The sequence below is a fragment of the Microcebus murinus genome, chromosome X, assembly GCF_040939455.1.
Source record: "Microcebus murinus isolate Inina chromosome X, M.murinus_Inina_mat1.0, whole genome shotgun sequence".
NCBI lineage: Eukaryota > Metazoa > Chordata > Mammalia > Primates > Cheirogaleidae > Microcebus > Microcebus murinus.
The window spans coordinates 87,384,650-87,410,632 of NC_134136.1; the positions used below are offsets into that span (position 1 = coordinate 87,384,650).

General features: G+C 39.7%; 1 protein-coding gene across 4 annotated transcripts in view; it reads right to left on the minus strand.

Moving 5' to 3' along the window:
• The window catches only part of ARHGAP6 (Rho GTPase activating protein 6), a 474,180-nt gene that overhangs the window by 28,602 nt on the left and 419,595 nt on the right, over nt 1–25,983 (minus strand). For all 4 annotated transcript variants that reach the window (XM_012784832.3, XM_012784833.3, XM_012784836.3 and 1 more), the window contains 6 exons: nt 22,192–22,448; nt 19,642–19,837; nt 13,711–13,766; nt 11,116–11,266; nt 9,861–10,009; nt 1,682–1,861 (listed from right to left, as the gene is read on the minus strand). In XM_012784832.3, the coding sequence (XP_012640286.1) occupies nt 1,682–1,861; nt 9,861–10,009; nt 11,116–11,266; nt 13,711–13,766; nt 19,642–19,837; nt 22,192–22,448 (989 nt within the window). The remainder of the gene's footprint in view (nt 1–1,681; nt 1,862–9,860; nt 10,010–11,115; nt 11,267–13,710; nt 13,767–19,641; nt 19,838–22,191; nt 22,449–25,983) is intronic.

Sequence of the window (25,983 nt, forward strand, 5' to 3'; positions counted from 1 at the left end):
CTGAGAATGGCAAACAAAGATCCAGTTTGGAAAAAGCTGGAAAAGGAGGGATACTGATGTTTTATGCTGTTCTTAGTAATTCAGGTGACAGGAAATGGAGAGAAGAATGGCACAATGAAAATAGCAGTAGCTGTACTTTCAAAGAAGCCAGGAAGAGTTTGGGTCCATTTTTTCTTCTTCTTGGGCATCTAACCAGAATACATTTCCCAGCCTCCCTTGCAGTTAAGCGTGGCTTGTGGATAAGTGTGGATAAGTTCTGGCCAATAGGATTTGAGTGGATATGATGGATGCCCTTTCTGGGGTTACCCAGAAAATCTCAGGAAATAGCAGAGTCTCAAGATGCAAGGAGCTGGGGTTCCTAAATCACCAGACAACTGGAAGGCTGTCCACCAAACATCTGATTAAACTTTATGTCAAAGAGATATTTATATCTGTTGTGTTAAAATACTGAGATTTGAGACAGCTCATTTATCCAACTAATGTAATTATTAATTAACACTTGAATAGGCTTTTACAGTTTGCCTAATGCTGTCACATATCAAATAATTCTCATAAGCACCCTGGGAATTAGGACATATTTTTATGTTTTCCATTTCACAAGAGCTAAAATTTATGCTTAATGAGTGTTGAATTACTTGGTCACAATTATATAGGTATAAGACACAGGGGGCAAATATTCTAAACCACTGGCTCTCAAATTTACAAAAAAAATAATCAGTATAAGACAAGCTCGGAGATAACCTAATGCAAGGCATTTGATAAGTGTAGCCAGTCTATTAAGGGGATTCAAAAGAGGCAACAGGCATTCTTGATTGAAGGAGCCACAAAGAGTTCTAGAGGAATAGGTAGGCTTTATGGTGTTTGCAAATTGACAAGAGAAAGGGGGAAGAAATGTGGAGAAAGTTCCTGTAAATTTTGACATGCAATATGAGTGGTGAACAGAAATAGAAGGGAGTTGGCATTTGTTCTAATGTTTCAGGGGAAGTTGGAGCAAGCAATGCAGTTTTATGAAGGAAAACAGGAACTGGTAATTCAATACAAATCAAAAAATATTTATTGAGTGCTTGCCAGATGGAGGGCCTTCCAAAAGTGCTTGGAGGATACAGCGAGGAGATAACAAGGGCACAGCCCTTGTTTTAAGCGCGTTTATAATCTACTGGGGAAATGATCGTAAATGACCATACACAATGTGGAGGAAGAAAAACATCAGTAAGAACAGTAAAGGGGTTCACGGGACAGAGAAGTGGCATGGGGAGAAAATGGGAAGGACAGGCGAAGCTTCATGCAGGAATGAAAATGTCAAGATTGACCTTGGAGGAGGTGCCATCACTGAGGATGCTTACGAAAACATGGATTCATGAGGACCACAGATAGAATTCCAAAAAGAAGGGTTTTATCATAATTTTGAGCAAGGACATGCTTTATGAATAATTAAATGACTCTAAAATGTGATCATTTTCTAGAGAACAACAAAATGAAATTTATAACTCAAGTATATTTGTTTAAATATGCAATCACAAACTTAAAGTGACATCATAGCAATGAAGCTTTCTATTGCCACTGAACCTGCCTGGTTTCCAATGAATTCAGTCAGTGATCAGCACTGCAAACCAGAGGTGGCAAACTCGAGGCACCCAATAGGCGGCTTACTGAGATGTCCTGCCATAGAAAGGCCACCTACCATGAACAGGGCTTCATAATTTTCAATCATCTTCTGCACCACAGCGATGATGGCTGTGCTCTCCTCAGCCCGGGCAGAACTCTGGACGGAGAATTCTTTGTCCGATGACTTCTGCTTGTGCAGCAGGTTGGGTCCAAATATGGTGGCCAAGTTTAGAGATGTCATTTTATTCCCGGTGACCTATAGAAGAAGAGAACACAAGGTCTGTTATGTTTGCTCTTCAAAATGCAGGGTGGTACACTGGAAGGCCAAAAAAAAAAAAAAATGTAGGGTGGTTCAATAATCAATTAAACTTTTTTTTCCTATTTTTTTTCCCTGCAACTCTGTCAGAATCCATGGGGGACAGCACCATTTTCTCTTTACTTTATATCTTGGATTGAAGCTCAGAGCTCAGTGGTCAGCTCAATAGCATCTTGAGGACAAATTTGCAACTTCAAGTTGTTTATTGTGAAACAGCTGCTATACAAAATTTCTATCCTGTTTGCACTTGAGAAATATTGATGTCTATCCCTCATCCATCAATCCACAATCTTTCCATTGCTCCATCCACTCAGCACCTACCATAGGCTAGGCATTTTTCATGGATTGTTATTACTTTAAAATGTTTCCAACAATGATCACCACACAGAACTTATTTCAAAGGGCTCACATTCCAGGGCAGAAATACACCTATCATTTACAGGTAGTGAGTGCAGAGTATAAAGCTCTCAACTTCAGAGGCCTCAGGGATACTACCACAGAAGTGGCAGCATGTGCACACAGTCTGGAAGGAAGAATAGAGTTTGCTAGGCTAAAAGGCAAAGGGTCTTGGGCAGGGGGCAATTTCAAAGTGGAGAAAACACTATATGTAGAGATAGAAACATGTAAAATATGTTAAGGAGCCCCAGGAAGCTCAGTGTACCAGGGGCTTCTGCAGGAACGGCAGGCAAGGGCTGGGTCAGAGGGTCTTTGTGTGTCAGATCAAGGACTTCAGATTGTGATGTAAGGACAAGAAGATTCTGAACAGAGAAGAAGGGAGATGGCACTTGCATTTTAGGAAGAGCAATGTACACAGATCTACCGACTGGGGATGCTGGATGCAAGGAAGGGGACCACCTGGGGCACATGGCAACAGTCTAGGTGACAGCAGCTAGCATCTGAACTAGGACTGAAGAAGTAGGGGTAAACAGCAGCTCCCAAAGTTATTGAGGAAGATGAACGAAGGGGATAACACTGAGGGTGAAGAGTCCATGTTTAAACAAATGAACAAACAAAATGGAAGGAGAGCAAGTGAGGAATAGGGAGGGCTGAGAAGGGGTTCCTGAGACTCTAACACCTTCAGCTGATGAAGAAGGTCAGGAATGGGTAAGAAGTTAAGAGAATGAGAAAAGCTAGGAGAGGTCCAGGTGAGTGATAAACTGTGGGAGAGGTTCACTGGGATATGACCCTTCTCTCCCAATTGGACTCTCTGACAGTCCTGATGTCCTAGCCGAGAGCCATTTCAGGGGTGTGGCAGGAGTGAGCTGCACTTGCAAAAGTGGGAAGAGTGACTGTGGACACTTCCTTCCAAAGGTCTCACAGAGAGAGAGGAAGAAAAAAGACGGGAGGAGCTAAAGGGGAGTACAGAGTGAAGAAAGGGAATGATTTTCTTTAGCTTGAAGCATAAAAAAAAATTACCCATGTTCAATATATTAATAATTAGAAAGTACAAGTAAGCATAAAGCAAACAAGTCCATAATTCCACCATTTCCAGGAACCAGCCATTCATATGCACATAACACAAATGTACCTATGTTATTTTCTTTTTTAAAACTGGGATCATACTCCACATATTTTTGTAACTTGCTTATTGTCTCTTAACGATACATTACATTAATCTTTACATTTCAAAAATGTGCTGTTTTCCATCCTTGGGGGCCCTTAGCATCCCATTGCACAAATAGACCATGATCTGTTTTAACCCCAGCCAACTGATGGGCACTTACGTTGTCTTCAGTTTTCTGTTATTATAAGCAACGAACAAAACAAATCTTTGAAAAGACATTTTGTGACCTTGGCGGATCACTGTCTCAGAAGTTAATTCCTACAAGATGAATTGTTGTAATAAGGAATATGAACATTTTTAAAGGTTTGGAAATATTTTTGTTTGTTTTTCAGATGGAAGGGAATGTCAGATAAGTTCCTCTAGGCTAGGGTTTCTCTACCTTGGCACTAATGACATTTGGGACCAGATCATTCTTTGCTGTGGGGGCTGTCCTTTGCACTGAAGGATGTTGAACAGCGCTCCTGGCCTTGGTCCACTAGATGCCAGGAGCATCCTCCCAGCTACAGCTGGGACAACCACATTTGTCTGCAGACATGGTCACATGTCCCTTTGGGGGCAAAATTGCCCCTGGTTAAAAACCTCTGGTCTGTGTGAATTTTTATTTCTCTTGTCAATATTAGTTGAGAAATCAGGACTGCTGGGCTAAGCGTGGGAACTGTGGCTGCTTGCTGGGGTCCTTTTGCCTGGGAAGAGCCACACAGCCTTTGAGAAGCACCTGGGTGCCCAGCATAGACTTCAGGAGTCCTGATGAACAGCTGAAACAAAGCCCCCAGCGTCCCAGAGTCCCACCCTTGTCCTGTGGAGGTTTGAGCTAGTGGCACAGGAGTTGTGTTATTTTTAGAAGGCGAGGCTGTTTTCAGGTGAATAATTTGTCACCAAGGGAAATGATTTCATGTGGTAAACACCAGGAATCTGAAAGAAAGTGCCGTTTTTTTGTGGGACCATTCAATTATTTTTCTTTGTTTTATTTCATTGATTAAAAAAACTTGACAGGTTTTGGTTTTATTTTTCATTTCTTTTCCTGGAAATTCGTGGTTAAGGACAAAATCAAAATATGTCATTTTCAGATTCCTCCCTTTAGAACTCAGGGGCATTTGGAGTCCTTCCTCTTCCCCCTTTAAAGTAATGCTAGGATCTTCTCTTTCTCTTTTGTAATATCAACAGATAGAAGATTTTGTTTTCTTTTAAAAGAATGTTTAGTAGAAGGACAATCCAGATCTCGGTTTCCGCTCTCTCCTTCTCCTGTTGCTATTTTGGGAATGCAATACAATCCATCTGTAAAATTGCACATAGATTCCAGCTGTAGACTACGCTGCTAGTACCTGTTCACGCATTTTGGCTTTGTTTTGTTTTATTGTTTTACCTGCTTTTTAAATAGGAAAGGAAACTTGCTTCCAGACGCCTTCCACCTTTGCTCCTCGCGTTTCAGCAGAGATTTATATATGCTATGTGGCTATGCCTAGGTAATATGATGTATACTCAAGCTCTGGCCATTATTTCATCATTTAATTAACCAGCCGATTCTAGGACAACTTTTATCTTTACTAAATAAACATTCTAGATCATTTCTAAGCATCATATGAATAGCTCACTATCACAAGTATGTACAGACACTGAGCTAGGAGCTTTCCACCAGCCATTTCAACCTTTCTCATAATAAGCTTACGAAGAAGCTGCTGCTGTTGTCCTTATTCTATACACAGGGGAAGTGAAGCCCAGAGCCCAGAGCCAGGGGGTGGTGCAGCAAAAGTGAAGCCAGCGGCTCTGCTCTGGGCAGCCCCATTCTCTTCATCACGTCGGTGCACCTGCTCCTGTTCCCTCTAGCTCAGCAGACCCTGGCATGGCATGGGGAATTGGGAAGATGAGCTTTAAAACAGGGATGGGAGAGGCTGAGGCTAACTTTCCAAAGCCAGCATGCCATTTCCTGGAGACATGTACCCCCTCAAAGATCAGTGATCACGGCCCTACATTGGTGGTTCCTAAGTTCTATTTTTGCCTTATGAGCCCTTTCTTTGAGCACTGAGCGCCAGCTATGGCCTTTCTCACCAAGCAGGTGCATAGTCACACCACACTTTCCATGTAATGTCGGGGGGCTTCTTGGGCTCTTTGAAAAAACACTGCTCAGGAGGCTTCAATTTTGTTCCTGCAATATTCTTTCTAAAAGAATGAAATGTTTCTTACATTTGTGAATTTCTCTTTTCCCTAAAGAGCAAAGCAAATAGCAAACTAAACAAAATGGGGGAAAACAAAACAAATGCAAGATCGCAAAACACCACAATTCAATAAATTACTGGTATTTTTCCAAAAAAAAAGCACTGATTGACTAATCAACAATTTTTCTCATCCCCTTCTTTCAGATATCTTTAAGATCCCATCAGTTAATGATGCATTGAATTTTAAGCACCTATTACGGAGGAAATATTATGTTTCCTTTATAGATAAGGAAGCTAATACCTTCCCCCATTCCAACTCTGTTTTCCTTCCTCTTCCTTTCTTTCATAAAGACAAGATCATGAAGCAAGGTGCTGGCAGAGCCAGTGTGAGCCTTCAAGCTTCTTGACAATCTGCTTCTGTTTTCCTCCATGTTGCAATCCATAAAAAACAAATAGATAACACTAACAAATAAGCAAGAGAAGTTGAAAAATGCTTGTGGGTTTTTTTTTTTTTTTTTTTTTACCATATATGTTACAATTTGATTTTCAGCCTTGCCCTGGTCTGCTCATTCTATATTCTCTACCTGCTCATGCCAAACCAACTAGAAAAATAATAAAGAAACTCTTTCTTGATTCTCTCCTTCTACTCTCAACTTCTACCAGAAGGAGGTTAGCTAATTCCCATCCCTATGCCATGCTTACATGGTCCATTTACCCAATCCCTACATATCCTTTGGCGTGTATTTTAAATTCAATCTCCTCCATGAAGCCATTCCTAACTTTTCTGGCTATGTTCATCACTTTTTCTCTGCATGTCTGCAGTGACTGCACTTGTATTTCCTATTTCTACATTTGTCTTCTCACTTTCTCCATCTCCTAGATGCTACAGCATCCTGAGAACAGCCACTGGAAAATCCCTGAATAACAATCCTGGGTTTAGAGGAACACAGGAGTTCAGGACTCCTACATGATTCAAATACCAAGGCCAATCGTACATGGAAGCATTTGCTGCTGCCCATATTATCATTGCTACGAAAGCTTCCTAATTCACTCTCCCTCTGTCTCTAACCAGCCCACAGCACAAGTTGTATCACCTGTTAGCCAAATCCTTCCAAAGACTCACGGCTTAAAAGAATTAGCCGCCTGCCTGCCCCTCACAGAGGCATTCAGCACTCTAGGAACATGGCCACAGTTCCCATCGTCCGCTTCAGTACTTCACTGCTCTGAAGCTTTTACTCTAGTCCAAGGTGGCTGCGCTGGCTGCTTGTTCTCCTGTCACTGCTAACCATTTCACAGAAGCAATGCTCACCTTATACTTCCCCTGCTGCTTTAATCGTTGGCTATTAGTCCTTCATTTTCATGCAAGGTTTAGGTTGAGTGTCTAGAAATCCTTGTGATTCCTTGCTTCTTTGTACAACTTCACTGTTACCAGGATGTTTTCATGTTCCTTATTGTAAACTAGGCCCTTCAACCACTGTGTGGTGCCAGTTGAAGAATTTTTATTCCCCAAGTTCAGATGAGGAACCCCAGGTTTAGGAGGGTTAATAGATTTGTCCAGGAACACATGGTCAGTAAGCTATAAAGCTACCAAGTGTTCTCAACCAGGGGCAATTTTGATCCCCCACCCCTGGTGGCAGACTTGGCAATATTTGGAGATATTTTTGGTTGTCACAACTTGGGGGAGAGGTGGTATGCTGCTCCTGACAGCTAGAGGGTAGAGGTCAGGGATGATGCTAAACACCCTATAATGCAGGGCAGCCCCTACAACAAAGAATTACCTATCTCCAAATATCAATTGTCCAGAGGTTAAGAAACCCCAAACTAGACCCCCATAGAGCTTTCTTTCTTCTAATTCTTATTCTCTATATATTTCTTTTCTCAATAATTTAGATTGACTTGGGTTTGATATACAACTGGGAGTTCGCTAGTCAGGGGACCAACCCAACCACTAGCCAATATAATGACTTTGTATGAATTAGAAAAAGAAGGTCCTTCCTCAAGATCTTTTGCTATCTACCTCTTTTATTTTCCTGGATAGAGCTGGAATCCATTCTGCTAAGTGAAGTATCTCAAGAATGGAAAAACAAGCACCACATGTACTCACCAACAAATTGGTATTAACGGATCAACACCTCAGTGAACATATAGGAATAACATTTATCAGGTGTCGGGCAGGTGGGAGGGGGCAGGAGGGGATGGGTATATACAAACACAATGAGTGAGATGTGCAACGTTTGGGGGACAGTCACGCTTGAGGATCTGACTCGAGGGGGGAGGGGGGAAGAGCAATATACGTAACCTTAACACTTGTACCCCCTTAATACGCTAAAATAAAAAAAAAGATCTTTTGCTATCATCTTCTGGGATATTGTACTAATAACTTTGCAAATCTACAGTGATTATGGGGTCCATGGCACCTCCTCCAGAGTTGTGAAATGCACAAATGTGCTACTTGTACAATCCTACAAGGAGGCTCCCTGTGGGATGCTGGGAATGTTACTTATATATGTAGCCCCTGGCAGAACACCAGCCACGTGGTAGGAGAGACATACATGGGAACTAGTATTCCAGCATGCTAAACTTCATTTACACCTATCCAAGAATATTTTGTTTCTTTTTGGCATAGGCGATGAAGTCCTGTTCAGCATTTGGACTGAAAGAATGTCTGAAAATGATTCTAAAAGAGCAATAGTGGATTCAATTGGACTGGACTTTTCGCTTTCCTCAATGCCTTCTTAATCACCTGAGACCCAACTTTCTCCTTCTCACATAGTACTTAAGAAATGTCAGAGAAGCAATTGAACACAGGGCTCTGCCTTTACCCAGCAATTAAGCAGACAAGTCTACAGCTTCTGTTAAATGTGCAGTTGATAAAGGCTGACATCCAGAGGGGTGATATAACTACTTAACAATTATGAGAATTACGGTATAACCATCGAAGAGCTGTGTATGCTGAAATAGGGTGTCAGTGCCATATTAAGAAACCTGAAGCTAGCAGGGGTTTCACTAATTATAATGACTGTAGAGATAAATGGCCAACTCAGGAAAGTTCCATTTTCACATCCATAGGAAGGAGGAGGAGGAGGAGAAATGCACAATTGCCTTTCTGGATTAGAGTGAAAAAAACTACATATGACCATGTCCTTTGGGAAAGAAATTTGACAAACACAGAACTGAATCCACAATAGCTGAGTTCTGCTTAACAAGGATCTAAATAAAAGTTCCTGTGGTTAAGTTTGGAATGCCTCTGGCCCCTTCTTGTTGCTTTATAGTGCATGTTAATGCACGGAAGGGTCTGAGGCCTCCTGGGGAATCCAAGGTCAGGGAGAAATATCACTGCATGGTATCAAAGAGGGAAAGAAATCTCTTGCTAAGGTGAAGATTAAATAGCTTGCTTGCTAGTAGGCCACTTAAAATTGAAGCCAGCATCTCCTTTGTCCAAGGGTGAGACTACAAAACAGCTTAAAGTATATAAGTGTGACCAAAGAAAACCAGAGCCCAAGCCCTCAGATTTGCAGAGGGTTACACTGGGTCTGAGTGGGGACCAGGTCCACCAAGAGCATCTCTAAACAATCTAAGGGACTATGCAGACCCTGCTTTCAGCAGTTGAGAGCATATGACACAGAAACACAATGGCAACAGTCAGCAGATCAGATCTAGTTCCTTCTATACCTGGTTTGGAAGCAGGACTGACCCTCTATGGCACTGAGCAAATTCTTATTTTGGGGAGAGGGTTTAAGGAAGGAAATAACCACTCAAATAGGAGACGCTAAACTTCTTGCTAATAGTGCAGATAGATGGAAGCTCCAGGGATAAACTGGAAGAATAAAAAGATGACATCATATTTGGGCTCCAAGTTAAAGAAGCAGATAACATCAGTTACAAGGACAACTATCTCCTCCCACTCACATTAGTCCACTTTTATATGGTTGCAAGCACCCTTGTAGCTCATTGTTTATCTTCTCACAAATGGAAATCCAGGGTCTTTAGTCCACTGTCATGGAAAATGACAGCCTCATTCAGAAGCATCCTTGAACCATACAAGGAGGCTAACAGCCCACACACTGTTGGGAACTGTCTCTACAGAGAAGGCCCTACATAGATCAGGGAAGGGGAGGTGTCATTTCTGCCAGGTAAAAATGCTTGGCAATATTGGTGGTATGCCCTTTTAAAGTGGGAGAAAGGATGAGTCACAGCATTTATGGCAGCAAAGGGGTCATACCTCTTGCCCATCTTTGCTGACGTTGTCATCGGCATGCATGGCCACGATAGAGAGGAACTGGAGGAGGCGGTGAAGGGTGTCGCAGTTGCAGGGAGGTAGAAGGTAGATGAGGAGCTGCAAGGTGCCCAGCTGTTCCTCCGGCTCCAACACTACGCAAGGCAAAAAGAGGTGCTCTGAGTAAGTAAAAAGGGGAGCTCGTACCGTTCAGGCACAGGAGAAAGGCCTCCTCTCAACTGTCTTAAGAAAGAGGTTATCAAGGCAAGTCCCATTTCATGCCTTCACCCATTTGCCCATTGCTTTAGCAATTTAGAAAGAAGGTTCTATGAAAGATATGAAGAAAAATTAGACCTGATGAAGTGTAACATCTAGAAAAATCAGTATATTCCAGGTGAAAAAGGCAACTCAATTTCCCTTACTTTTTTTCCCCTCCTTTCCCTGGCATTACTCATCACCTACTTTACAAATTCCAGTGTTTCATTGTTGGTAACTATTTACTTGCAATGGCTGAGAACTGGTGAATGTTCTGAAATTGAGTTTATAACAGATTTAGGGCACTTTTCTGTTGGCAATAACAAAGACACTGCCTAAAGACAATGTCTTCTTTCTCTGTTGTGATCCTTTTTTATTTTCTCCTGGGCTCAAGCAATCCTCTTGCCTGGGCCCGCCCACAGTGTTGGCATTACAGGTGTGAGCCACTGTGCCCAGTTTGTGATAATATTTGAATTGTAGCACTGGAGGAAGAGGCTGAACCAGCTCTGGCCCATCCCTCCCCCTGCCCTTTTCCCCTTCATGGGATCTGGACCCACAGCCCAGAAGCAGCTATGTTGAAAGTCCTGGCACTGGGCTGTGCCATCCTGCTTTCCCTAGAATGCTGCCTGCCCCCTTTTCTCAGCCTGTGTATCTGCAGCTCCCCCCTTCCTTGTACCAGAAACACGAACTTGTTTTTAGGCACAGATTCAATGTGAACTCTTGTTGGCACTCCAAAACATCAATTGATAGCACTTTCTACTGTCCTGGAGTCATTTGAAAGAATCCCAAATTCTTCCTGGCTATTACGATTTGTTTCATTGCAATTTTCTTCTTGATAATTCTCCCTGGGGTAAATCTCAGAAAATTCCCCAAATAGCCCACTCATTAGAGACTGATAAATAAGAACCGGAATAGTTTTTGGGAAACCCATGCACAAGGTTTGGATGAGTGAGTTGGACATCCGGTATTCTAGGGCCACTTTCCCACAAATGGCTGTATTACGCACAGAGAGTGTTGATGAAAGCTGTGTATAGCTCCCTGGTGAGAAGGGGGTCCGGCATGTCCCTCAGGAACTCCTTCAGCAAGGCCGCCACGTCATGAACACTGTGCTCCTCCTCCAGAGAGACATCAATCCCACGGTCAAATTCCTCACGTAACTGGAAAAATAATGGTTTAAGTGGCAGTTATGTAACACCATACCTCAATGTGTGGTGCCCAGCAAAAGAAGTGCTGTGACACACAGCATCTGGAATTAAGTCTGAACAGACCCCAAAAGGAGAAGTAAGCAACATGTAGCCTTGATCTGTAGAGTCTACACAGCCCAGCTATGGATATATATTAAATAAATTATTAAATAAAACTATCTGTGGATTTATTGTTAATGATGTAAACAGAGGGCTCGATAAAAGCAACCATAAGGTTAGGAGGAAGAGCTAAGAGGTAGAAGAGAATTTAGGTCAACTATAAATGTGGGAAGGAGAGGTTAATCTATTACACAGTAGCTCTGCATGTCACCAATCCTGCCGTGCTGAATGTTGATGATTTACTGAGGTACTCAACAAGGCCAAAGAGATTTTTCTGCAAACAATGAAATTAAAAATCCTGATATCTGTGACTAAGGCTTCAAAGTTGACAATAACTAAATAAAAGCTGTCTTAGATTTGTGCAAGTAGCCTTATTAACAATTACCAGAAGGATACCCTGCCTTAATCATACTAGGTATATTAGTAAGCATTTACAACAGCAAGAAAACAAAAATAGCAAGAAGAAAGGAGTAATAACTCCACATTCTACTTTTATTTCTGACAGCTCAACTTCTCTTATGCATTGTTCTCCACTGTAAAGATAATTATATAACTTCATGAATCTATGCTATACAATAAGCTTCTCTAAGAGTTCATTTGTTCAATCATTCATCCATTCATTCACTCAACAAAGATTTACTGTGTATTTCCTGTGTACCAGGCCCTGTTACAGGGCCCCAAAATACATAGTGAATAAAGAGGTGAAGTTCCTACCCTCCTCCATCTCTCAGACTGGCAGAGGGACAAGGTGATAAGCAAGTAAGCCCATAAATGATGAGCTCTTAATATTGAGACTAGTGTTCTGAAGAAAAAGTGTAGGGTGCTAAAACAAATAAAATGGTGAATAAGTTAGAGCATATTTCATGCTTCAAATCTAATTCTAAGTAAATACTAATTATATTTTTATTGGGTAACCCTTAAGTAAATCTCCATGCAAAGCCTTTCTCTTTGATGGATCTAGATATAATTGATGAATAATTTCTAGCACTTGACCACCTGATTCTCATCTACCTGATGAGAATACCCATCACTGTCCTGAACTGCTCGTTAATTCCAGATAACCCGCCATCAGCATGCATCAGACAGCCAGAACTAAGAAGCCTTCCATCGGCTCCAATTGGTGATCTTTCAAACACACCATGTTTCTTTTCTGAGCACACACACCTATAGGAAGGATGGACCCTACAAAGAGCTTGGCCTGTGAAGTTAAGAGCGACTGGTTAATTTTGCATGATCTTGAATTAAGTTTCTTAATCTCTCTAAGCCTCAACACAAGTGAGTTAAAGGGGCTACTCTCACAGCTGGTGGGCAGATTCAATGAGGTAATGTTTGCGAAAATATTCTGCAATTCTGCACAGGTGAGAGGCCTAAGAAATGTCACTGTACTACCTTCCTGCAAGTCCTGTTGTGAAACATTAAATGTTTTTCAATAGTCTCTTGTGTGACTCTTAAGAATAAAAACCAACAAATCAATCAGAAAACATACTTCTTTTGAAAGACCTTTTGATGTTGACAAAAAAGATACATGAGGAGGCACTTATTTCAGTTACTTTCAATAATATGAACAAATATCATTTCTTCAGCTTTATCCAACTACAATTTATTTTCACTTGACTTCATTTTTGAGTTGCTGTGTTCCTTATTTCCTTGTGTTGGAACCAACAGACGGAAAATAACATTTTAATTTTCTTTTGCTAGAAATGATTTATTTTCTCAAAGGATGGTTTGCCTTTTATGAAGCCATCACAAACACAGATACCTGCCTAATCTCAGGAACCTATTCCTGAAGGTCTAATCTCAAACTTGTGTTGCAGGAATGTTGCACAGTGCTGAACAGACCAAGGCATATAGTCCCTACATGAAATATGAATTGGGGATCCATGGAGACTTAATGAGGATTATATATTTTTGAGAAAGCTATAAAACATAGCATCTTATGTGAAGAGAATGTTAATGGCATTTTTCATATCACATTTTAGTAAAAATGATTGCTATACAACTATTTTCTATATTCTATCACTTACTAATTAGGCATTCACTGAATCTCCTGCTTTTGCCATTTCAATGACATGTTTATAACTAGTTTTGTTTGGCTGTCCATAGCATGGGCACATCCAGGCGTTTGCTTTCAAATGTTTGATCCTAACTCTATAACAACCTTTCTGAGTTTCCTATAATTGGTTAGAGGGTTAAAAAATTATTTTCAAAAGGGAATTTGCATAAACTTGAACTTTGCACAAGGTAATTCAATTGAAAGTCAAGTGAAACATAAAATAGAATCTTTACTTTTCACTTACTTGTCTCACTCTCTTTTTTGAGCTTCCAACGCGGAATATCCCCACTGTCTGGAGCCCTGCAAATAAGCAAACAAAATCAACAGTCCTGTTTTATGGCTTTCAACTCTGTAGGAAATCAAAATAGAGAGCAGAATGCCAGCACTGTGCTGTAGCATGCAGAGCGATAGTAACTTCACAGCATACAGCAATGCTTCTTTCATCCCATACCATTTATATTTTTCCAGTTACTTAAAGGTCAGCCCTTTAAGCACCACAATCATTTTATGTGAAATGCTTCGGGTAAAAAATTTCCCATGTGATATTATATATTTCTACACCTTCTTCCTATGAGAGAAAAGAATGTAACATTTTCTTCATTATTCAGAATAATTATCTAAACATGAATTTTATATGGGTTTTTAGCTATTTATCAATTTTAAAAATAGATATTTCTTGCTCGATCATAATTAAAATGTACTTCTTAAAATCCAGAAGATGCAGAAAAATGTAAAAATAATATAATTTTAAAAATACCTGATGCAGAAATAATCACTCAGTATTTCAGTTTATTTCCATCTAGCCTTTTCTCCATGAATATATATTTTTTTACAGAAAGAGAGAGAGAGAGAGAGAGAATGCTACTGCCTTCCCTCAATATTATGCCACAAGAATTTTTATGCCACTAAAAATTCCTTATAAATGTCACATAAAATGGACGCAAACTACTCTATTGTGTGAATGGGCCACAATTTACCCCATATTCCCCCTCTGAATGATGTACAGGTCCCCCCAAAATACACATGCTTTTTTTACTGTTATAAATGACCCTACTGTGAACAACTCCACACACACCCCTTTGTTTGCGTCTCTGATTGATTTTCTTAGGATCATGTCCTACATGTGAGAATGCATCGTGTTAACAAGTACAAAATGTCAGTAGTGCCAAGGTTGAGAAACCCAGTTCTAAAATAGTAGGTCTCTTAAAAAACACAATTCGTATCACTACCACATGTTAGACATTTCAACAAGTTCCTTAATAGCATGAAATTTCCAGTTAAAAGCCATGTACGGTTCACAAACTGTGATATGGTCCATGTGCCTTTTAGTCTCCTAATCTATGTTTCTCCCTCTCTGTTTAATTTTTTCCTTATAATTGGTTTGATGAAGAAATAGCAATGATTTCCCACTACAGATCTCCCCATCGTCTGGATTTAGACACTCCATGGTGTCATTTACACATGTTCTTCTCTCATCTTTATTTCCTGTAAAGAGTGAGTTAGAGCCAGAGATTTCTCTGATTCAGGTGTGATTTTGAGAGTGGGGGACAAGAATACTTCATAAGAAGTATTGTGTACTTCCCTCAGGGGGCAAAGAATGTCTGAATGGCTCTCGTTTCTATGCCAGCCATTAATCACTGCCATTGATGAGCACTGTCTACATTTATTCTTTCATGGGTGGCTCATTTCCTCTTTTGGGATAATTGGTTTTGAGAGTGACACCATCTTGGAGCTGCTAATGGCCATTTGAAGCCATATGAAGAGAGCTGGTCCCAACAAATAGACAGAGAGGGCTCATGACCTCATTTGAATCCTAGATTCAGCTATGCCTGAATCTAGATCAGACTCCCCATATATAAATAAGGGTGTTGTTGTTGGGTTTGGGGGGAGCTAGGGCATTTTGCTTAATCTAGTTTTATCTGAGTTCCTCTCTCCTGCCACTAAAAGAGTTCTGACTAGTACAATATATAATTAAATTGGAAAGAATTTAAATTTTTTAACATTTAACATTATTTCTTTCCATCCGGAAACAAAGTAAACATCTTGATTTGTTTAAGTTGTGTTTTATACCTAGTGGTAGAGCTTTGCAGTTTTCTTCATAGAAATTTCTTATCTGTGCAGATATTCTGGGTATTTTTATATTAATATGAATAAATCATTTTTATGATGATACATAACTTATTATTGCTCTTATGTTGGAAATGGATACCTTTTGTATATTTATTTAATGACTTTACCACATTCTGTATTAAGTATGACTTTTTAAGTTGGTTTTCCAGGGTTTTTTAGTTAGAAAAGATAATAACCATAAACACCTCATCTATTGGTTCTATATCTTTTAAGTGTTATCTTGAACTTCCAGAATAATTTGGAAGAATCATGGAGAGAGGCTAGTTATTGCTGACTCACATAAGCACATAGTGGTGCTTTACTCTCTTAGGGGAATGCTCCTTTGCATCTATTTTTTTTTTTTTTTTTAGACAGAGTCTTACTCTGTTGCCCTGCCTAGAGTGCCATGGCATCAGCCTAGCTCACAGCAACCTCAAACTCCTGTGCTCAAGCGATCCTACTGCCTCAGCCTCCCAAGTAGCTGGGACTACAGGCATGCACAACAATGCTCGGCTAATTTTTTTTTCTATATATTTTTAGTTGGCCAATTAATTTCTTTCTATTTTTAGTAGTGACGGGGTCTCTTTCTTGCTCAGGCTGGTTTTGAACTCCTGACCTTGAGTGATGCGCCTGCCTCAGCCTCCCAGAGTGCCTGGATTATAGGCATGAGCCACTGCTCCCGGCCAACTTTGCATCTATTCCAAAGGATTTCAGAACCCTCCTTGTTACTGCCATTGGTTTGTCCGCCTCATAACTGAAGCCAACCCCCAACCTCATTTATTGCTTCTACCTCTCTGGGAGACTGTAAACAGGATAATCAAGCTATTTAGAATAAAATACAGAATTATATTTCTTCATCTGCAAAATGATCATAATTAGTACCTACATCAAAAGTTGTGCAATGATTTGATTCATGCATATAAAACACTTAGAATAATATCTGGCACATACCATTATATAGAGAGAAATAGACCCTGAATGAACTGAATGGGTCTTTTACATGCAAAATAGAAAACTTTAATATAATAGTAGGTCTTAGTAATTTTAATTTGGGCAACATTTATTTTTTATTCTCAGATGGTTTCTGAATGGTTGAAATTTCTTTAGAAGTGAGATATCACATAAAGGCATTTTCTACACAGGTGGGACTATTCATTTGGCTGAAATTCTCCAGAGTGTTCAGAAATACTCATTGCTGTGACATTATTTCCTCAATTATAAGTAATTTCCCCTCAGTAACAATGATTGTGATTTAAAAAACTAATTAGTAACTAGATAGTGATTAATTGCTATAATTTCTATGTATCTCAATTGACTATAATGATTTAAGGTTTTTACAATTTAATTAAATTTCTTTTTGAGGGTAGAGCAAATGACAATCTTTAGATGGCCAGTGTTTTCTTCTGACATAGCCATATAGCCCTTTCCTCAAAGGGAAGATACAGTCAAGGCATTCAGTAAACGTGACAAGATAGTCATTGATAAAAAGTTGTGCATCAAAAAAGGCATAGATCTGGCAATGATATATGACTTCTCTGTGTCCTGTACCAGACATTGATGTGATTACTTTTCTCCCATTTCCTTCAGAAATCCCAAATCTCAGGCTTAAGGACTTCAGGAAATGGGGCAGGCACACCGAACAGTAGGTCTCACCTAAAAATCAGCCTAAATCTCAGAAATATAATATAGTTTGATTCTCTGCTATATTCTTATCTTTTTTTTGGAAATATGTGCTTCTGAAAAATTGAGGGAGCTAAAGGAATTCTGATCTAGTAGTACAGAAAGCATTTGGGTAAAACATAAGTGAGGAAAGGTTATATACATGAATATAGATGGGTCCAATCTAATTGTCTAAGACCAAATTTGGAGAGGGTGAAAACAACTTTGACAAATGTTTAAAAGGCCAAAGTGATTCAAGCCCTCTGCTACCCATTTCAAAAATAGACAAATAAAGTCTTATGAAAAAATGTTTTGAAGTTAGCTCTTTCTTCATTGATTTAAAGTGACCAAGGTCAATATCTGTTTGAATCTGAACATGTCTCTTAATATTCTGGAGCCACAGGGTTGAAATACTATGGAAACCTGGAATATAATCAATGCCTTGGAAGGCAAACCAGGTTATCTTCCTGCCTTTAGTCCCTAAACTATATGTTAAGAATTTCAAAAAAGAAAGTGAACTGCCCTGTTTTTGAATATACTTAAAAGAAATGCTATTTTACAAACTGTAATTCATGACAATTTATTTTCAAGAAAATAAGAAGACATACCAATTTTTCTTTCACAAAAGCAGTTACTCAGCCTGACACTAGATTTTTGTGTGACTAGGGTAAAATATTCTTGCTATAATTCTTTATAATGCTTCCAGTTCACTCTCTATAATATTCATAGGGAAAAATTATAATTCTAAATGTATGTGTCTCTTTTTCTACTTCACAGTGAAATGTAGGCTGAATTTACATATTCACAGTATTGAATTCCTTAGTTGCTAAGCTATTTTTTAAAAAAATAATTCTGTTCAAATAACATTTATTGAACATCTACATTATGTTAATCATCATAATAAGCATTGGGAATTCAAAATGATTGAGACATTTTCTTTGACTTCCAGTTTATTTTCCAAGGAGATAGGAAGATAATCATATGCACACACACACACACACAGAGTCATGCACCACTTAAAAACAGGGATATGTTCTGAGAAATATGTCATTGGGAGATTTTGCCATTGTGGTATAGCCACACCTATATGTTACAGCCTATTATACATCTAAGCTATATGGGATAGAGCATCACTCCTAGGCTATGCACCTGTATAGCATATTCCTGTACTGTATAATGTAGGCAACTGTAATACAATAGTATTTGTGTTTCTAAATACAGAAAAGGTGCAGTAAAAATGCATTATTCTAATTTTCTATGACCACCATCATATATGTGGTCTGTTGTTAACTGAAATGTTGCTATGCATCACATGACTATATTTGGATATGTGTGTGTGTGTATATATATATATATATATAAACATATATATAGAGAGAGGAGGTATGATTGATGTACATAGGTGATACATAGGCATGTGAAAGATAAGGTAAAGAAAATAAAAGAGCCTACACTTAAAATTTTATATAAACAAATAAGATTTTAATACATTAATTTTATTGCCATCCATGTTATCCAGTGATTTCCATATCTAATAAAGTGATTAAGAAATTTATGTATATCCTTAATTTTTTTATAAAGTCCCATTTTTATTAGAAGAAAATAGATGAGAATGTTAGCAATAGTTATGTCTACATGGTAGCATGGAGGCCTGTGAGTTTTCTTTCCTGTTTACTTTTTTTGTGCTACAGTGAGCATATTATTTTCATAGTAAAAAAGTAATTAAGAAGCTTTCCTCATGTCCATAAAATGCATGTTAACACTATAGCAAACAAATTTAGATTATGGAAATGGAAGTTTAATGAGCCCAAATGAGTCTAAATTCAAGAAAATTTTTAAAAGAATTGTGTATCATTTTTAAACCAACATATTAACTGGTAAAGAGTGACTGTGGAGAAATCTGAAGTGAACATCTTCTACAAAAATGCAAATAGCAATATGTAAACCTTTTGTCAAAAAGGATATATTTTCTATTCATTTAAGCAATGATTTACAAATCTTTTTTTTTTTTAAAAGAACCTGGACTCTTTTAAAGGAAAACTTGTGAGGAACCTCAATATATAAAAGATAAAAATGGCTCTGCTCTGTTTGAAAGGGTTCCTGGGGACAGACACAGCCCAACAGACCCCATCTTTCCCTAAATTACTTGGCTTCCAGGGACACTTCTGAGGACTCCTGGGGGCTGAGCAGTCTGAATACCATCAAGTTGATTTTTTCCCCCAACAATGTTGTTTAATCTGGTAATCTCTTAAGCAAACTCTCACATCTGTACACTTCCTTCACAAAGGAAGTTTTGGTCCAGAGCCTGATCCAATGAACACAGAATCGAAATTGGGTGCTTAAATGAATGATGCTTGAATAAATGCAAGTCTTTAGTACTTGATCACTGATAGACAAGTCTACTTACCATGTTTTTCTAGATGCTGACAGCAGCTGTCCACCAGTCTGGGTACTTGTCTGTAAATGGGATTCAGACTGAGTTTCTTATCTCTGGCTTTTTCTTTTTTATTCTGAGCCTCAGCAGGCAAGGAAAGTTGTAAAGCTTCTAGTAGTCGAGACTGATTGTCATCAAGATCGGTGATGGAATCCACTGACATGGCACCCTGCACATGACGCACAGCCGTGAATAAAGAGTACAGACAGACAGGCTAAACAGCTCCCCCACTTGCTGGCTAGTACAGACTCTTGCTCGTGACTATTTATCATACTTGAAATAATGCTGCCTTGATTTCATTAATTGTGCTGCTGGTATCAAAAGAAACAAAATAAATGCCTTTTTGAAAGAGTTAGGAAACCTCCACAACATAGGGCAAGGTAATGGCAGCTACAATTTCAACAATAGACAAAATTTTCCAAATGGAAGACAAGAGATAGAAAACATATAATGAAAGTATTTTGGCCCAACCGCTTTATTTCTTGAAACAAACAAACAACAAATCATATAATGAGTGAGGTAGTCAGAGAAGTCTTTTTTTTTTGAGACAGAGTCTCACTTTGTTGCTCAGGCTAGAGTGAGTGCCATGGCGTCAGCCTAGCTCACAGCAACCTCAATCTCCTGGGCTCAAGCGATCCTACTACCTCAGCCTCCCAAATAGCTGGGACTACAGGCATGTGCCACTATGCCTGGATAATTTTTTGTATATATATTTTTAGTTGGTCAATTCATTTCTTTCTATTTTTAGTAGAGATGGGGTCTCGCTCAGGCTGGTTTCCAGCTCCTGACCTTGAGTGATCCACCCGCCTCGGCCTCCCAGAGTGCTAGGATTACAGGCCCAAGCCACCATGCCTGGCCGTCAGAGAAGCCTTGTGAATAAAAAACTCAACGATGACTCTAGGAAATAGATTTTAAAAATAGGAGAATTTCATAAAGTGGTCTCAGTTTAGTTTCTCCCAAAAGCTGCACAACGTGAATTATTAGAGACATGGTCCTAGGAAACACCTGTAGGGGAGTGGGGAAATGAGACAAGGAGGGAACGTTATCAACTCTATTACCATTGTGGGCAATTGGAGCTCAAGTTCCCCAGGAAGCTCTAGGAGACAGTGTAGATCATGCACTTCAAAGCTATCCCCACTAAGGAGTGAGGGAGCAGGGGTATTTATACACCAAGTCTCAAGAATCATTGATTAAAAGCAGCCTCTGATAGGGGCAGGGAGACCAAGTTATCTCCTGAGTACTTACAGCCTGCCATCTATCTGCATGGGCCAGGTGCCTCTGGCCATGAAAGAAAGCCCTCAGCAAAGAGGTGAGGTGTTGGCAGGTGGAAGGTGAGCTGGCATGCTAGAAATGGTAAAAGCTCAGGGAAAGAGAGCGGGGTACCAACTGTGTTTGCTATAGCTACCCATCCTTAATGAAGGTAGAGGAAGAAGTTGGCTACTAGTGCCCTAGCAGGGCCTGGACAGAGGAGAAAGTATTTGGGGGCCCCATTGCCTAAGTTCTAGATTCCCAGAAAGCTCAAATTTAGAGTTTTGGTGTTATTGTCATAAGAGTCTATACACACAGTCTGAGAAACAATGACAGAATTCAAAAAACAATTTTATCATGCAAATTTAAATATGCTATAATTTCATCATTTTTTTCATTTTTACATATAATCAATATGGCAAAAAACAGAAGTGGCTGAGGTCCCCCTCTACCTTGGAGAAGTCCTGAATGTTGGGGGCTGATTGAGAAATGTGTGTTTCAAGTGGGAAGTGTCTGGGGTTTTAGATAAAGCAGTCTTCAATGGCAGAGGTGGCAAAGATTTAGGGCCTCCAGGTGAGAAAAAAGGGAGAGAAGGTCTCCCAATGACCTAGGAAGTTTAAGAGATCTTTATTAGCTGATTCAGGCAATCGCCATTCAGTTTGCTTGAAAACTCAGCTTTCCAGGTTTGAAATTTGAAAAACCAAATAATAGCCCAGTGCCTATACCTTAGTATTCATATAACAATTGTACATATTGTTACAGTATTGATTTGAAAGAGGATATATATAGGATTCTGTGGTTCTAAGAAAAATAAATGCTCCATTGATAAGGAAAAATCTCATTGTCTATGAAGACCTGCAGCCAATGCATTTTAGCCAGGCATGTTCTCAGACTGGTGGTAAAGACTGGTGGTAAAGAAATTAGCAAGAACACCAGGCCCACCCTGGAGCCTCACAAGCTAGCAGGAGAGTCTGGCCACACAAAAGATTTTAAGAGACCAGGATCCATGGCAATATTGTAGAATGTTTAGGTTATCATGAGGCACAGAGATAATAAAGGAGGGATACCCAACAGCTTTGAGAGGAGTCAGGGAAAGGTCTGAGGGCATGCCAGGTGCCACATGCCCAGTGTAAATTTTCCCTAAATGGGGTCATTGACAGTTATTTGAACACAAACTATATATCCAGTTTGCATCTGAACAAAAACTCAAAGAACAACCTTATACATCTTTAGTTTTCCTAGCATTGGTGTCAGAGAAAATACTGGCCAACTCACCCGCCTCCTGGCCCTAGGAGCTGGTTCTGGGGTGTTCGGGGATGTTGACTCATTTGGTGTTTCTGAGGTTGAGCTGAGAGATGAGTTACTGCTTGAGAGTTCTTTGTTTTGTCTTTTGCTTCCAAATGGGAGGAGGGAAGCCACAAAATCGGATGCATCCTTTTGCTCATCCCTCTGCAAGTCCTGTTTGAGTTTATAGGCCCTGTCATTCGCAATGACTTGGGATAAAGGCATTCCAAATGCCTGTGGGATAAATTCTGGAATCAAAAAACACACATTAGCTTTCAGAGACTGCCCGGACCAGTGAAGACTTTCAGTCATCTTTCAGACATAAGACTATTTTCTAAAGAATTGACCCATCATCAAAATATAGAGGTGACTTTTATGTTTATCAGAATGGCCAAAGTTTCAATTTCAGTAAAGAAAGCTAGTATGTATAAACACATCTTACATGTCTAGGTCTCTAGTTTTTCTCCACTTGCCTCAAGTCTATTTTAAAGGAAATAACTTTACAGAGAAGTGTGACATTTTTGACGGAGTGTAAATAATATTTTATCTTCATGAATACACAATTTTACAACCTCTTAGTCTTTGATTTATATATCTCAGAAGGCTCCAAAGCCTAGAAGGCATGCGTGAGGAGACTGAATTCATACATTCATTCAACAGGCATTTATTGAATACCTGCTACATGCTATGACAAGCTATGCAATGGGGAAGGGGGATAGAACTTATAAAAGGTCCAGTCCTTACTCTTGAGTGGTTCAGAGTGTGGGGTGGAGGGAGGGAGTGGAGAGTCAGACATGCAAATAATTATAACCGAGTGACTACCATGTATTGTAATAGAGACATACATGAAGTCAAGACTGAAATTCAGTTCAGTAAATACACTTTGAGGTTCCCAATAAGCGTCAGCATGTGAAGTGATAACCTGAGAGGCAGAGAAGTAGCTTGGGAACTGATTGAGAAGAAGTTTTCTCTGTTTTCATTGTGTTCCTTGCTCCATGTCCTATCTCCAGTCAGCTGGGTTGGGGCTGTCACCCTGATAATCTACACTCAAGCCATTCTGCTGGTAACATGGGGAGTGGACCCGACCAAAAAATATCTGGTAGGAGCCTCAGAATACGATTTGTTAAATCCTCTAGTAAGGACAATTTAGAAGAAAGGGCATAATGCATAAATCTATGGCTTTATTTGGAAATATACATATAGTTGCTTTCTGGATCTCTGTAGTAAATCCACTTGTATACATTACCTTGGATCCTTAGGGTAATATTCTAGATGCATGCTGAAAAGCACTAATAATTTAATCAAATTCATTATTCCTTTTAGACTCCAAATTAGGTCTCCTAGCAGCAGCAAATTGGAGTCTAGACTCTTCATTATTTTCATAAGCCCTATGGATGAAGCCAGAATGATCAAGGGAAAATAATTCTAAGATTGTTTCTTATTTAAAAGAAAAAAGGCTAACATTAAATCAGGTGGAAAGAGGCTTTAAAAGGTTTTCCTCCTTGATCTGTGGCAACATTTTTAACATCATTGGGCTAATGGCCAAGTCTACATTAAAAACAGAAGTGCTGCTTAAAAAGTCTGTACCTCCAGTTCTATCAAAACATGCAATTTGTTTTGAAGTAAAAAATCAAAACTTCAGCATTTTGGGATTTTCAGATGATGCTTGCCACTCTCTATCAACAAACTAGGTGACATATAGTAATGAAAAAATTAGGAATTTCTCCTTCGAGTGATTCAATGTGGACAGTGTAGCGAGATACAATACTGACTACTGATAAAAGGCCATAGAACTACTAGCAAAATTAGGGACCAAGAGGGACACTACCAGACCACTTGTGCACCCTGAGGGTTTATTATATAAATCAGAGCCATCTTGTCTGTGGAAATAATCAAATTCAAAAGGGTTGAGGAAATCTGACAAGACTGACAGCTACATGAAATAACAGAAATGATGGGAGATAATAAGAGCAAAAAGAACATTGATAAATGGAGCAAGTGACACATGTCTGTGCAGGTAGGCTCACTCATAACAGGCATTTACTATAAAATGGGGACTATCGAGTCCTTTCCAAGCCATTTTTTCCATGTAGGGAAAACCAACCAGACTCATTTAGATAATTCTTACATCTCTGGAACAAAAAGAAGAAAAATTGTTTTCTTTGGAACTTGTCATTTTTAATATCTAAAAGTCTGCCAGTCTATTTGTAAATTGGAATAATTGAATACAAATTAAACAAGTGAAATACGTGAAGTCATTCTCCCCCAATTTTTATTTCTTTTTTATTCCCATTCAAGAGATGTAGCCACCCATAACAGATCTTTATTTCCCTCTAATAGGTTTTCTTTTCTGGTTGAGTTTATTCTTTCAATGGTAGAGCTCTGATGTAGTCTCTTTAGCTTGATGTTGCTTTCACTGAGGACTCTTCAAAGCTTTGGAAAGGAGACCTCTCTTTGCTCTAAACTGTGTTGCAGTGCCTAGTTCATATATGCTAAATTCCAGGAAGTATTCCTGATTATTATTTCTTCTCAAAAATATGGCTATTGTGAAATTGAGGACTCATCCCAAGTCTGTAGAGTGAAGCCCACCTTTATGTGTAAATGAAGTGTTAGGGACACATGCCCATCTGGGAGTTCAAAATTCTTCTGTTAGGGGACAAAGGAGCCTCAAGACTCTTAGTATTGACAGAAGCTAACAAAGTTGATAACGGTTTTTCAAACAACAAAGAAATTACCCCAGACTCACAGTACTCGGGCTGGGGACGATGGGTGTCATGTTCTCATCTATGGCATGTGTTCACTAAGGAGACGCTTCCCTCTGTCCTCATTAGTACCGACTGTCTATGCTCCCTCTCCATGAACCTTCAGGTCAGAAAGTGTCGCTCATCCTTTTTGCCCCCTACGGCTACTTGCAGACCTCCACCCTTTCACTTTATGGCAGAAATCTGCTACTCCAAGGCTCCTCTCGTCCTCTGCTCGTTGTACTCTTCTATTGTCATTGACTTTGGCTCACAGTCAGACCTCCAGTCTACCATCATCCTAGGTGACATGGATGTCCACCTAAATGACCCATCAGACTCTATCCTCACATCTCCTTGACTTGTTCCTCCTCCTCTTACCTTTTCCTGCATACCATCTTTATCACTCAATATCTCGGTCCCATCCTAGGCCTTTCCTCATCAGAAGTCATCCCATCTCTGGAATCAGGCGTCTGCATTGACAACAACTCCCATCCTTCTGGCATGCTCTGTCAGCTCATCCTATTACCAAGGTCCCTCCACTGCACCAACTCTGCCACGTTTTTCCGATCTGTTAGCTTCTGCCCATCAACCTTTGCTTCCCTCCATAGTAGAGTTCTCCAACACCCCAATCCAGATGCTCCCACTGTCTGCCCCTCAATGGCTGCATCTGGGTGACTGCCAGAGTGTATCTTTGCCTGGGAGGGACTGACACCACTACATGTCATGCTCACCAACCTTGGCAGTCCTTGTCATTCATATTCTCCTCATGTTAACTCTCATTTCCATCCACTTCTCTCCACTTCCACCATTACTCCCACCTAGTTCAAGGTACCATTATCATTCCCCTGGACTTCCAAATACCCTTCTAACTGGCCTCCCTCCCTCCATTCTGTTGTCAACCCCATCTTACACTGCAGCATGGCAATCTGTTTAAATACACCATTAAATCACTCCCTCTTTAGTATGCATTGGTGGTGTGTCAGTGCTCCTCTTAGCATGTAGACCAAAAGCCATGCTGTGGTCCACACAGTCCTGTGGGAGC